At 38.0% G+C, this 15,496-nt stretch overlaps 1 protein-coding gene across 1 annotated transcript; it reads left to right on the top strand.

Moving 5' to 3' along the window:
- The first annotated feature begins 154 nt into the window (after positions 1-154).
- Positions 155-9,868, top strand: LOC120572732. Its single transcript, XM_039822123.1, has 18 exons — positions 155-325; positions 497-519; positions 1,640-1,706; positions 1,824-2,059; positions 2,176-2,256; positions 2,348-2,416; positions 2,503-2,679; positions 2,956-3,123; positions 3,283-3,346; positions 3,477-3,567; positions 3,673-3,814; positions 5,407-5,511; positions 5,807-5,906; positions 6,159-6,396; positions 7,301-7,375; positions 7,484-7,586; positions 7,994-8,109; positions 8,868-9,868. The coding sequence occupies exons 1-18, from the start codon at positions 301-303 to the stop codon at positions 8,965-8,967; spliced, it is 1,980 nt and encodes a 659-aa protein (XP_039678057.1). The 5' UTR covers positions 155-300; the 3' UTR covers positions 8,968-9,868.
- The last annotated feature ends 5,628 nt before the right edge of the window (positions 9,869-15,496 follow it).

Raw genomic sequence — 15,496 nt, 5'->3', positions numbered from 1 at the left:
TAAAAATTTCAATATGATTTGTATTTGTAGGACCCCAGCTTTTGGGTTATGCTGAAGCTAATGCGGATCCAAATATATCAAACAAAATCATGTTTTACAGCGCGCATGCGTACAAAAAAGACAAGTTACTTCCGTTCATGTGATACATAAACAGTTCCCCGCTCGCTATGCAAACAAAATGCACGCTGCAAAAGTTAGAGGCTGCTAACTTAGCGTTTAATTAATACAAGTTTGTGTGTAACGTTAATTAACTCGAATTTACGAGTACATCATGCTGTGGGAGTGCATGTGTTACTAAACATGGACATATTTAGAGAGGAGACGGGTAAGAAAATGCCTCTTAACGTTATAAGAAGTTTGCGGCTAGTTGAGCTAGCTAACGAGCTAGCTCGCTCGTCCTAGTAACTTTATAAAATACTGATACTCCACTGAATACGGTTGGGTTTATTTAATGCTGGTTCTACGTGATATTACATTGTTGGCTTGTCTCTTTCAGAGTTTACTGACATCCGAGTTGTCGTAAGTATACATTTTAAACTGTCCATAGCTTTTGGTTAGCGTCCACATGTTAGTTCTTATTAGCGATAATATAGCTAACATGAGTACGATACTTCTATCGGCGTGGGGATATGTCTACAATGTAGCAACAGCCGAAGTGCATCCTGTAGTTGGAAAGCTAGCTAGTAATGGATGCATCAGACTAAACTTTGATCAGTCTTTCTGACTAATGTCGGGTTGGAGACTCCCTGAACAGTGCACGTACTCACTTCCTGTGTAGGCACCTATTTATTTATTTATTTATTTTTTAACGGTCACTGGTATGCACTCAAAAGTGCCCAGCCAGCGCCGTTTTAACCATATACTGTAACGTTATATGAACACCTCACAACAAGGGAGTTAGCTTCGCAACGTTACAAATGAGTCTGATTCTCATATTGGTCAGTAAACACTGAGTATTTGCAGTGTGTCCTTGTACATTGGATTTCCATGTCAAACTGCTTGGTTTACCATCATATTTAACCAGAACCCAAAGCTATGGATAATTCACAACATCTCACATATGATTACATTCAAAAATCAAATTGTGTAGCTGGGAAAACAACCTTGATACCACTGTGATGTCTTTTCTTTCTTGGTCTTGTTATAAACACAAATATTAGCCTGACTTGTTTACATTCTTTATTGTTTCACTTGTTAAGGCTTTGTCTCATAGTATAGCAGTGCATTTTCGACACCTAACGTTGCTGCTGGTGACCTACTGCGTAGTTAATGACTCCTCTACAGCGACTACTTTAAAGGTTATTCTTGACTTTTGGAACACAGATTGTGTTACCATGTTTTTACTGTTGTGGCAGTGCAAGGATACAAGCTCGCTGATGTTGACCTAGTGACTCGTCGGCTACCCTTGGGCCAAGGAAAGTGAAACTTAAGGATACAGTGCTTGAGTCATGTTCAATACCGGCATTGGCACACAGCTTTGGGGACTGCCCGTTGACAGGGACTGCCTTGGGACCACACCAATTTTACCTGGGTTTAAATGGAGGACAATTCATGTTTTTAAGGCTGAAGGTCTTCAGCTGATCTGGTGTTTGTGAGAAAGTTCATAGAATTGACATTCACATCTCTTTCTCCTGTCTAGCAAAGGGTTGTGGATTTGTTTGAGAGTCGACCTGGTTTTCAAAGGATAGTAAGACTTGGCCTTGTTGGTAAGAAGATATCACGTTACACATCTACTGCACACACACAAATCTGTTTACAGTGTTTTTATTTGTGGAATTGCCTTAAACCAGTAATTTAAACGTATGCAACGTTCTATTTCCTAGCAAATATGGAATACGATGATGAGCGAGATGTTGCAGATGAGGATGATTATGGAATTGAAAATTGGGCACATGATCACAACAATTTCCAGGGATTCCCAATGCTCTCTGACTGGATTAGTGAAAGGTTGAACCATACAAGGTCATCCAGCTCTGTTTATCAACCTCCACTGCATTACTACACTTCAACTTGTGACATTCCTCGCCCATCCTCTGTGGAAGTTCAGGCAAAGGAGAGTGTAAGTTAACTTATATTTGTCTGTTTTGTCAAATAGATGACTATCTTACAATGTGAAGTGATTCTGCTAAAGTTCAAGTGGTTGAAATCAATGCAATGTTTTTGCTACTCCTTTAGGACTCTGAAAGAAAAGACAGATTATTAGAAGAAGTGAAAAAAAGCAAAGAAAAAGCTGAGAAGAAGCGACTTAAGAAACAGGTAAATTCTGCGATCTCCAATAAGTTTCATACTGAGTTAATGTCAAATTGTGTAAATTGAACTGCATTATATCATTATTCTTGTCTTGCAGAAACGGAAAGAAAGAAAACGTCTTGAGAAGTTGGAGAAGGAAAAACAGAACCCCGTAAGAAATGAAGAGGTAATGATTAACATGTTTAAATAGCAAATATTAGCATCCAACAAATGTATACAATTATTTAAAGTTTTTTCCCTTCTATTTTACAGGGAAAAGATGATGTACAGCAATCTAAAGCGGGGGAGAGCCAACTAGCTAATGATGAATCCAAAAACAATACAATTTCCAGTGTTAAACAGTTGGCTACAGCAAAAGATACAGACAGCAGTAACAGTAGTGAAGACGAATCCAGTGATGAAGATAGCGACACCAAGAATGAATCTGAGGTACCAAGTGCTCATTTTATTGTAATTCACTACAATACGAGTTTTAACACTAAATCTCCCAGGTATTTTAGGGGTACAATAACCGCCAAGAGTGTCTGTATGCTTTTGTTTGCGCGATGGGCCATTAACATGTCATAATCTGCATCTCTATAGCGCAGCAAGGACACACATACGCAGCCCCTACACACCATACACAGCCAGACGGCTTATCTAACAGCTTGAAACCCCGTAATTAATCAATCTTAATTTTCTTTTTTTCTTTTCTTTTTTTTAAAGGAACTGGACATGACTAGTACTTTTGTGAATAAAGCTGCTCTTATAGCCAGGCGTAAATTGGAGCAGAAGCCTAGGCCTGAGAGGAGGGAGAAAAAGAAGATCCTTGTCAAAGAAGAACCGAAAACTGTCCCTGAAAAACCTAATAAAGACCTGGAGGTTGAAAAGAAGGTGAGTTGTTTTTGTTGCATACAAGTCAGATTCTCAACAGAGATGACGGATGATGTTTGCTATTCCAATGACTACGGATTGAACATATTACTTGGATGTTGCCTTTTTTGTTTTTGGGATCCGGTTGCTTATCTCATTTCTCTCTTACGGTCTGAACAGGATTCTGTCGCCCCTAGCAGCCCCACTAATGTAGATAACCTAAAAATAAGTACTGATCTTGCAGGTAAGTTGTATCAATCTCATGTACAAACTCAGCCGGATGGACTGATCATGATTTGTAGATAAATGTTTTTATATGTAAATCAAGTCGTCATGAGATATTAAATTTAACTGAAGTTTTTTTTTATATATAGTTATTGGAAATAGGTTTGCAAGTGCTGGAGACTTTAATATGGCTGTGAAGTATTTCACGGATGCAATTAAGTACAACCCTACGGAGTTTAAGTAAGAACATGTCCCTTTACTCCTTTGAACGTAAATTAGATGATGTTATTTTGCTTACAGCACCACTGTGTTTTTATTCAAAGTTTTAACTTATTTTGGTTACAGGTTGTTTGGAAATCGCTCCTTCTGTTTTGAAAAGATGCAAGAATATGAGAAGGCGCTAACTGATGCGGAGTTGTCTCTCAGCATGTGGCCAGGTTGGGTTAAAGGCCTGTTTAGGAGGGGCAGAGCTTTGGCAGGTCTAAAGGTAAATGGCCTCTAATGAAATCTGCACCACCATTATGTGCCCCATTATAAATGCAGTTAAGTCACTGTTGTTGTCCGGGCCATGGGCTTGTTGGGGGAAGACAAATAATATAAATGTATCCAGCATGCAGACCCCTTTGCAACAGCAGCACCTAATTTCAAGCAGAATTTAGCTCAGTTATACTCCCATTGAACATATACAAAAGTACACTTTTGTAGTAATTATAGCTGTTCAGTGTTGATTTTTTTTCATCTCTATAGTGAAACCATGGTATGTATGAAAGTGTTTGTACCCCATACATATGATCCCACTAATACCAATGTTTGTAGCTGTGACTTACATCTAAGTTAAAGTAGGGCTGGGCGATATGGCAAAAATATGATCATGATAATTTTTTCCATATCGATATTTATCACAACCTATAATTTGATAATGCTGCTAGTTTGAAGAGTATCCTGATAACTGAATCCTGAAGAAACCAGAGGGTTCATTAGTTAAGAGTATAGTTTAACATAAAAATAGAATAACATAATGTAACATTTAACTGCAAACATGGCTTGGTTTAGAATATATTTTGTGATAAAAGAATATATTGAATAACATCTAAATGTAAACATTTAACTGTGCAAGCTTGTGCAATGGTCGCAGAAGACGACACGATTTGATTGTTTTTCAGCCCCGCTAGCGCTGCTAACAGCAGAAGAACCACTAGGACGTTGGACAAAACTTGTGGGCAGACTGATGTTAACATGGGCCCGCATTTTCAAACTTAAGTATGGTCGCTGGAATGGTAACTTTTCAAGTGACAGAAAATATTGGTTGTGTTTCCCGTCTTGGTCGACACCGACCGACAACATATTTTGCAGAACGTGTTAATCTGCGCTTCGTCACTTTTGAGATATCCAAACCACTTCCATTCAATTGATGTTAGGTTACCTTTTTTGGAAACAATTTCCGCAGTTTTGGAGGAAAACGCAAGTTCACTTTCACCGTTGCTTTAGTGCCCATGCCCCCTCGGTTCCACTAATTTCTTCCATTTTTTTCCAATGCCGGTAGCTCAAACAATGCTCTGCGTAGGAAATGGCCGTGTACTTTGACGGGAAAGCCAAAAACTTCTTCTATTGACGTTTTTTGGCGGTTGGCAAATAACTTTTGGTGTGCATAACTGCCACCTTCTGAAATGAAATGGAGTTTATTTCTGCTGTGTGATAGGCTGTTAGATCTATCCATAGAGTAAAATATGTCCAAAGTTAATCGTTATTGACCTGAATTTTATCGCCCAGCCCTAAGTTAAAGTCATTTTTTATTAGTGTTTACATTGTTTTGTTTCCCCCAGTATTTAAGGTTGGAATGACTTTGTGATGACTGTAGCGCTGTTGCAACACCATTGAATTATTTCAAGTCATTGAGCTGCACAGGGTCACGTTATCTACTCAGGCTTGTTTTGACTAGTGGTTGCTGTAAACATTAATAACTGGGCTGATTAGTCCAGCAGCATGACGTTCAATGAGCCTGATGTTTGATTCAGTCCTAAGGTAGCGAGTGGTGCAAGCTCAGCCTTTTTTTTTTTTCCCTCTTTCTTCTTCCTTCAGAGGTATGATGAGGCTGCCCAAGCCTTCAGGGAGGTTCTCAAACTGGACAGTTCCTGTGCAGACGCTGCCCAGGAGCTGATGCGGGTGCAGATAACACAACTAATGGTGTGTAGCCGTAACACCTGTGTTGGTGTATAGTCAGCAGTGGGGAGGTAGCTGGGAAATGATGTCTAAATATTTCTGTACTCTATGTAATCACACTGATGTTGCTTTTTGAAGAAAAACACCTTATTTTTCAGATCAGTTTTATTAAAAATGTATTTAAGACTTCTAGTAATCGCATATAAAAGCAATTTGAGAAAATAACTGAAACCAATAATAAGTATTTAAGAGTATTGCAGGCAAACTGATAATCATTCATTGAAGGGGTTTTAACCTGGAATTCTGTGTTTTGTTTCAGGGGTATGGTTTCACTCGGGAGCAGAGCTCAAATGCTTTAATTATTCACGGGACAGTAAATAAGGCACTAGAGGTGCTGTCCAAATTAAACCATCAACCAGGTATCTGTCTGATTTTACTAACAAGGATTAGATTTAAATGCTTCCATGCTTCAGAGGAAATGAAGGTCTCCTTGTTTTATTCTAGTTTACCTGTGTAGAGTACACTTCTAAACTCATACTGTAGTTGAGAGAACACATTACCAGGGTTTATCAGCTTATGGGCAATAAGATATTCCCAAATTGTATTGCCTACTTAAAAGTATGTGTCTGTTTGTACAATATGCCATTTTAAACACTTGTCTTTGTTTTCAGGAGCTATTCAAAATGGCACTCTGCAGCTAGCTCAACTAGCAAATGTGACTGGAGTGTCTCCAGTCCTTTCAGCCAATACTATCCCTGCTCATCCTCCTCACTCCTATGATTCACCAAAAACGGCATTTAAGAACAAACCTTTAGGCCCAGTCCAGAATATGATGAATGTCCAGAGTCAACCAAAGCCCATTCCAAATCAGGCTACGAAGATCAACAATGAAGCCAATCGGCCACCACAGTGAGTACCGATTCAGTCACACTGCAGTGTTTGAAATGTCGAGGTGTTTCATTATGAATCGCTTAAAACAGTCTTAACAGCATAGTTTGCACTCTAATGGCTTAACACACTTGCTACTAATTGCTGTAGAGTTTGATTATTCGGTGGTGTTCTGTTTCATTGATGATTTTTTTAAATATGGTCCCATCTCAAACTTTGATTTATGTTTCCTTAGAATTGAATATACACTGTCCAGTGCACAGCTGTGTGGGATAACCTGTGTGTTGAACGTGCTTGGCAAAGACAGACCTACACAATGCAAATCTGTTAATTAATGCTAACTTTCTTGCTCATGGAGTCCTATATTTTAATCATGAGCTTTTAATGCTGTAATACTTGTATTATTAATCGTCTGCTGTTTTTATGTGAGGAACGATTACTCATGTGGAGCAGCAACGAGCTGTCTCCTCTTCTCCACTCAACACTGAAACAGAATTGACCCTTTAAGTGGGTCAATTCTCCCTTAAATACTAAAACTATTTAAAGCAACACTAGAGAACTTTTCCCACTTCAGTCCCCCTACAGGTTGGAAGCGGAATTGTCAATTACATTACATTGTCCAGTTCATTCGAACTACAGATCCGCTACCCGATCTGGCAAACTTGCATAATGTAATGGACAGTTCCTCTTCCAACCTGTAGGGGGACCGAAGGTTAATCATCAGTTTTAAGTATTTTACAGACGGTATACTTATGCTATCAGTAATGCTTTTCCTCGAATTAGACAATATATTCTAAGAGCAGAAAATAATTGAATGCTTTCACGCAGCAAACTGTTATGAAGTTGGTTTGTTAAAATATGATAAATCAGGATCTCTGCTGAGGTTGTGTCACGCTCATCTTTCACCTTCATTTTCTTTCAACAGAGAGCTATTTCCAGTTTGGGTGGGAAACCTGGTTTACCCAGTAACCGAGTCTGTGATAACCAACATATTTAACAAGTAAGAGAGCTTTGATTTAATTTTAGTGAGACTCTTAATCAGATTTTTCATCTTATTTCTACAGTTCAAACTTTGTAGTCTGATAGTAAGTGTTGTCTTCTCTTGCAGGGCTGGGGTTGTCCATAGTGTGAAGGTTCTGGTTTACAAACGATGTGCCTTCGTAAACTTTACAAAACAAGAGTATTGTGATGAAGCTATCAGACGCTTCCATGTAAGTACACCCTGAACTCTTAAATTACAATAGGACTACAGACTGTGACCTACTTCACTTGCACTTCATGGATATTGCAGCAGAATTGGAATGAAAACCTGAATTAATTTTTATTTGGCTGCTGTTTGCAACAACGTCAACTAAGTGTCTCCAGATGTTTTCTTATCAGAAAGTCACAATCACTTGCTGTTCTGCAAGACTGGTGAAACTAGCATTTCTTTTTTTTAACCAAGATACGAACGACTGTTAGTCCTAATTAGCCCTGCTTTTATGAATTTGGTCCCCAAGACAAACAAATTATTGCTGCCTCTCCTACAATGAGAAGGTTTCCGCCAGGACAATCTTCAGCTTTCCTCTAACCTGCTGATATTCACGCCTTTGAAATAATTTTTTGTGATCATCTTCAGGGCCTTGACCTGAATGGCATGAAGATTGCTGTGAGGTATCCAGACAGGATCCCTCAGGGCATGGGCATTTCCAGATCTGCCCTCAAAGCTGATGATCTGCAAGATGACAATATGCGGTGAGTGCTTTTATATCAAACATTGATTTTAAAGGAATAGTTTGACATTTTGGTATATATGCCATTTGCTTGCTTCTCTGGAGTTAGGTGAGATGGCTGACACCATTCTGGCAACACGTACAACTGTTAGCCTGGCAGTTCGTTACTAATTACCTCCCAATAGCACTCAAATTGTTTTTTTTCATTTCTGTAAAGATTCTCACAGTCAAATCTTTGGATCAGGTTAGTGGTTTCCCTTTGACTCCAGTCTTTATGCTAAGCTAATCACACAAAGGGGGTGTCAATATTTTCATTTAACCTCCAGCAAGAAAGTGAATAAGCAATTCTTCCGAAATGACCAATTCCTCTAAATTAACCTCCGCTAGTTTTCATCGAGTGCTCAGAGTAACTATTAACTCTTTATAACTGGTTTAGTTGCTGCTGCTATTTCATACTGAACTCGGTTGCCAGTTTATTACCAAACAATCAGACCAAGACTGCTTCAAAAAGAGGGTCTCAGTGCAGTCCGAAGGAATCGGATCACAGTATTTGTTAAAATCGTATCAAAATGTTCACACCACGAAAACACCGGAGTCCATCCTTTTCAAGCGTTTTGGTCCGCACCAGGATTTGACCGACTTTCACACCAGCCCAAACAACTCTGTGTGAAAGCACCTTTTAGACTGCATTCATTTCAGTTGGTTGGCAGGTTGTTTTTTTTTTTTTGGTACACCTCAGTGTAAATGAGTCCCATCTCTCATCTAATTATTTGGTTTCAGGCAAAACGAGCACATTGATGGGAGGAATGCAGTTGGAAGCCGAAGACCATTTCGTCCTTACAGACACGTCCCAGAGTACAGAGGCAGCAACAACTACTGAAAGGAAACCAGATGCTTATGAACAGGTCTGACGGTCCAGTACAGATTAATCACTGGTATCGACAGATACCGAAACCAATGCTTATTTGGTAGAGTTTTTTTTTTTTTAAAGAAGGGATTTAGGTATTGGTAAGTGAAAATGATTTGACCTACTGATGAACTTTGACCAAAGGTAAAAACTTTGTTTATATGAGCTGATGTTTATAGGTAATTACAAAAGCTTCCTGATGCCAAGATTATTAAACCCTGACAAATACATTGGAGGTTGACATTCATATTATATTTTAAATGTCAGTATACAGGAAAATCTGTTCATAATTTACATATTTCATTTAAGGTTTAATTTTTAAACAGAGACCTAGTTTATATAGCAGCCTCTTCCTATATTTACGAGTGCCAAAATAATTCTAGGTTAAATTAATGGGAGACTTAATTCCTAAATTATGGTATTAAAATTAGGCCCCAGAATCCAGTATGACAGGCTTTAAAAGCAAAGTTAATCTTTTATTTTTAAGGTTCATATAGACACAGATGCAGGACTCATCATTGGTGTACATATGTACTCATTGTGAACTTTACAATGCAGTCTTTAAAACTTATCTAAATGATCTGTAATCAGTATTAAACCTCTGTAGTGTATATATTTTCAGAATTATCTTCATTATTCTCTAATCTATTAATACAAGTTGCACCTTTTTATCCTGTCTTGCCATATAAACAGTCCTTGTAAATCCTATATAATACAACAGGAATTATTTTGTTGCATACTTAGTTTATTGCTCATGGTTAATTTAGCTATTCATCAGTGGTTGATCATGGAGTGTCATCTTATTTTATTCAGATGCCTTCATTAATTACAAAGTTTGTTCTTAATTCAAGAATTAAAGATTCTTTCATACAGATTTTCAGTCTCATTATTTAAACATGGTCTTTAACCACTAGGGGGCTCAGACACAATGTCGACTTGCAGGGTTGCCGCAGGGCTTTTTCAAAAGTCTCACATTTGCTGAATTGTGTTCTAGGTCGTCTACCTCTGCTTATTGAAAAGTTCCCGCAGAGCTTTAGAACGTTTTCCTGGGTTTGATTCCGTGGTGTTGTAGTTCTCTTTCGCTAGTCCAAATATAATTCGCTGTATCACAACTATAAATGAGACCAACACACAGCTTAATCAGCTATTTTGGCTTGTACCACAGACCTAAAACTGATTTTATTCTTCAGTTATGGGGAGCACAAATTTAGCGATGCTAACGTATTTAAAGCCTTTTGGATCAGAGCCAACACTAAAAGTAGAGGCGCTCTGGGTCCTCCACACGGTGACTAGACACTAGTCCTATGTTGCGCATGAGGAAATCAAGGAATTGTTTTAGACATTTCTGGTCTCGACATCTGGCTGGTTTTTTTTTTTTTTTTGGTGTTGTGATATAGGTCTTAAATTTGACTTTGTGAAACCTGCAGAAACCCAGCTAGAAACTGTGTATTAAATTTTCTTCTTTTAAGTAGTAGGGAGCTTGTGAGGTTACATCTGGGTGGGGAAAGTGAAAAGCAGAGCTTGCCCCTCCCACTGAGTTGCCCTTGAGCAAGGCCCTTAACCACAACTGCTCCCATTAACATTTTAGTATACTGAATATAGCTGGGGCATGTTGCAGTGGGAATGGACAACTTCTAATTACACATAAGCTATCTTTACATTGCTATCAGCGTATTGAAGGGAAGATAGTGGGAAATGTTTGGCAAATAAAGCATGACTAATTTAATTTGGATGGTCCTATGTGGTAATATACCACATGTCCATTCAAACTGAATTAATAAAAAGGTCTTAATTCTAGATTTTGACACTGGGCCCCTCTACAAAATGATGACTGGTGCATGTTTCTAAACAATTAATTATTATGGTCATACATACAGTGGGTCTGGGGCTTTTAAGGTCCCTGGGAAGTGAACATTTACACTCTTTCTCCATGCAGTAATAAAATTAATTTGAGGTCTACAAGCCAATAGATGGCAGCACAAGCGAAGTATTGGATCTGGAGTGAATGGGCAACTTAGAGTGTCCTCCAAATATGTTTTGCTGTATGAAAAATAATTTTTAAACAGCACAACTTTCTGATAAATCAGTTAGATAAACATACCATTATGTCACATCAAGATGAAGTTCTGAGCTGCATACAGTGCACCTCTTCTGCAGCACCTGGAACAAAAGCACAAGCAGTTTGAATACAACTAATCACTATAATTTGATGTACAAGGTTTCTTCAGCTTAATGTGAAACTTAACTAATGAACAGTAGCACTGGTAAATACTCTGCACGATAGGTTTGTGTACTAATGACATTTTCCTGCCGGTTCAATTTTGATAATGTTTTCTTCATTATGTGGGCGACTGTACAGAGCCTGCCTCATCTAACAGCACTAAGGCTACCCATGAATGTTTTGCATGAAGGCACATAAGTAGAACATTCCTTTCTTAGATAAATCTAGATAAACCGCATTCAAAACAGCAGAAATGTTTTGAATGCAGCTGAAAGTTGACTTGTTTGTGCAGCTTTTGATGACGCAACATCAACCATGAGGCAATCTGATGAAAAATAGGACACTGGCATCCAACAACATGGCTACACCTTAAAATGACAAGTCTTCAATAGGGTAAATTCCTCACTAATTAATTAGAGCTCTTCACATGCTAAAAATGAAATCAAAGAAGGCTGTATCTTAAGATCATTCTTTCTTTCATAAATGAAACTCTGCATGTCAGTTCTGCGATGTGAACCTGACAGCATCATTATGGTCTGGTCTACATAGAGCATCATGTCAAACGTGTGCCCCAACTCTTAAAACAATTTAAATACATATTTGAGCCCAGGCTCACAATCATCCAGATTGTTTTTAAAAGGATATGCATCTAACTGTATAAATCCAAAATAGCTACAATCTCTGAGGTTTTAAGCATCCGGTGCCTGTTGGACCCAAATTAATGTTTCAACACTCAGAAGTTCAAAAATGGAGGTATTTAGCCTGCAGCTAAAACATTCAACTCCTTAATGTGAACTGATTATTGAATATTTGCAAGTTTACTCCACCTTTAACGTGTCATCCTACTCACTTAATATGGGGCTTGTGTATAACTGCTGGTGGAGGGCAGATTTGATGCTACCTTCTACATGCAACTACAGTGTCTTGCATAACTTTACACACCCATGCTAAAGTTGACTAAAAAGAGGAATAAAAAAAACATCTTTTGGAAATTGATCTTAATGCCTTAATTAAAAAAATGAGGAAAAATCCAACCTTTAAGGACACCAATTTTCTTTGTGAATGAATAATGTATCGTAAATAAATAAATGTTCCTTAAAATACAGGGGGCATAAGTATACACACCCCTATGTTAAATTCCCATAAAGGCCAGTTATTTCATGGATCCAGGATACTATGCATCCTAATAAAGTTCCCTTCCCTTAAAATAGCCCCGCATCATCACATGCCCTTCACCATACCTACAGATTGGTATGGTTTTATGTCAGTTAGCCTAATAGCTGGTTTGATTTGCATTGAGAGATGATCTTATGGAAAGTACCCCATGCCAATCGTGAGATATGGTGAAGGGCATGTGATGATGTGGGGCTATTTTAATTTACTTTTTCGATATTATACTATGACTTTTGGTATAACATACTAGGACTTCTTTTCCCTAACATACTATGACTTTTTTTCCCCCAGAAAATATACTGTAATATTTTTACATAATATGACTGAGATTTTTATTGACATACTAAACTATGACTTTTTTCCGATATACTATATTATGAAAACTTGACTATTTTGACATACAAAAAAAGGCATATTATAATATGCCTTTTTTAAACGTTTTGCTACATGCTACACTATGTAAGTCTGTGACTTTTTAACGAGTTTTTCGACGTATACTATGACCTTTTTGTGACTTTATTCGACCTACTATCGACATACTATGACTTTCTTTGACATACTATATACTATGACTTTTTAATGAGTTTGTCGACATACTATGACTTTCATCACTTTTTTCGACCTACTATATGCCATGATATATACTAGAACTATACTATTGCCCTGCTCAGGTGCTACAGGACTCTCCATTCCAGGATGAGCAGGCTCAGGAGTAGCTTAGTCCCCTTCACCTTGCTGAACTCTGCCCTTCTGTGACAGCAATCATACACACGTTAATACTGTTCATACTGTAAATATTGAGTGTATTCATACCCCTTACTGTTTATTCAATATTTTATCTGTACCAGTGTTCTGTGAAATGACAATAAAATGGAAATTAAATGTATTTGGGTCTAATTTTTCATTAAATAGTATGACTTTTTTGATTTTGAAAAAGTCATACGCATGAGTCTTTTCGACATACTATAACTTTTTTCGACATACTATACTATGACGTTTTTGTGGCTTTTTGACATACTATACTATTAACTGTCGACATAATATACATGACGTTCTTGTGACTTTTTTCCACATACTATAGTTTGACTTTTTTCGGCATACTATACTATGACATTTTTTTTTTCTGATATACTATGGTTTTTTTGTGCATTGTTTCGACATACTATACACTCACTTTTCGTTGCTAGTATACAATGGCTTTTTGGTCATACTATTGAGTGTATTCATACCCCTTACTGTTTATTCAATATTTTATCTGTACCAGTGTTCTGTGAAATGACAATAACATTTTAACAAAATGTATGTCTAATTTTTTACGAAATACTATAGTATGACTTTTATTGACATAAGTATGACTTAAAAAAAAAAAAAACACTTTTCTGACATACTATACTATGACTTTATTTCGACATACTATAATGACGTTTTTCTGACTTTTTCGTCATATTACACTGACTTTTTTACAACCTATTATACAATGACTTTTTTTCGACATACTATTTGACTTTTTAATGAGTTTTTCCCCCATACTATGACTTTTTTCAACATACTATAGTATGGCTTTTTATTCACTTTTTCGACATACTCCTCCTAGGCTGTGGAATCTATTAAAAAGTCAATTTGACCGTTCGCAAAAGCCACGCCCCCTAGTTATTGTTACTACGCCCGACAAACAATTGAGAACCAGACACATAGCCATGGCGGACCAAGTGATGCCTGTTTCTTGTAGAGTAACTAGCGTTGCAGAAGGCTGTAGTCTTGCGCTTAAGTCCCGTGGGAATTCAGTTGTAGCAGGAAAAGGTAAACAGCAGTGTGCAGATCGGAGCTTAATGTGTGAAAAGTGAAGAGCGGAGGTGTTCACAAGGGAAGAAGCTTGGAGTAACTATGGAGCTAGAGCTAGCCTTCAGTGGCGCTGTTACTGTACGGGAAACAGGCATGATTTGGCCCGTTTCCATGTAGTTACATAGTCACTGATATGATCATAACCACTACAGTGCTCAAATACCTATTTTTGAGGAGGGAATAAACTTCAAAATTTCGCCGCGAAAGCATGAACTGTCCTCTGGAGGACATCGCCGTGAAAGCATGAACTGTCCTCTGGAGGACATCCACCAGACCCGCGACGCCTGTGGATTGTTGTCGTCACGCGCAGGCAAAGAAAAAAGAAGTAGAAGGATGCCCCGGACGGGACGTGCTAGCCGGCTAAAGGAAAACTACCACACAAATCGCCACTGTAGAGACTCATATTCACACAAAATGGATATATCTTTATGGATATATCTTTATCTTATATATATATATATATATATATATATATATATATGCTACAAATACACATGGAACTGCTGCGTGATGATTATTACCGGAGCCTGGCTGAACACAGTCACTCATCCCAGACGGCAGCTAGCAGCTAAGAGGTATAGGTGAATTTAAACAATGGCTAAGTTGCTAACGCGCATCTTGTTGTCATGTAAGGGGCCCTGTTCATGTTGCACATTTTAATTGGTTTTTGTGTCTGTTAAGAGGCACAAAGGCACTCTTTATCTTATGCCCCCAAAACTGCCGTTTTAGCTGAGTGGGAGCTTAGCTTTAGCAGCTCCGTGTTGCTAGCACCGATTCGTTCGTCTTTTTGCTATCGACAGTACTCCTATACATATAGCGGTCAAGATTAACGTAAAAATTGCCCGGGTTTTCTCGTTTAATCAGTGTTCAAAAAGGACAACGTCGAGGTTGTTTGGGGTACGTTTGTACCATAGGCGCATCGTTTCACGATCTTGCTGAAATCGCAATGTTTGACGGGGGTCCTTCTCCTTAGTTACAGTTGCTGAGCTAGGATTGGACGAGGACCGTTCGAGGGCGGGGTTTTGCGAACGGTCAAATTGAAGACTGCTATTCAAGCAGGCTTTTAGTTAGTCAAGGGTTTTTTTATGGTTGTTGTTATGTTTTCTATTTGTATTTAAATGTTCTTGTATTTTAATTTTATTGTGAAGCACTGTGATTTTTATCTGTGAAAGGTGCTATACAAATAAACTTTACTTACTATGACAGTGACTTTTTTCGACATACTATGCCTACTATGAATTATTTTCGACATACTATATTATGACG

This window comes from Perca fluviatilis, chromosome 14 (assembly GCF_010015445.1).
Source record: "Perca fluviatilis chromosome 14, GENO_Pfluv_1.0, whole genome shotgun sequence".
NCBI classification, from domain to species: domain Eukaryota; kingdom Metazoa; phylum Chordata; class Actinopteri; order Perciformes; family Percidae; genus Perca; species Perca fluviatilis.
Note: the sequence above shows the minus strand (reverse complement) of the source record. Positions and strands in the feature narration are given on the sequence as shown.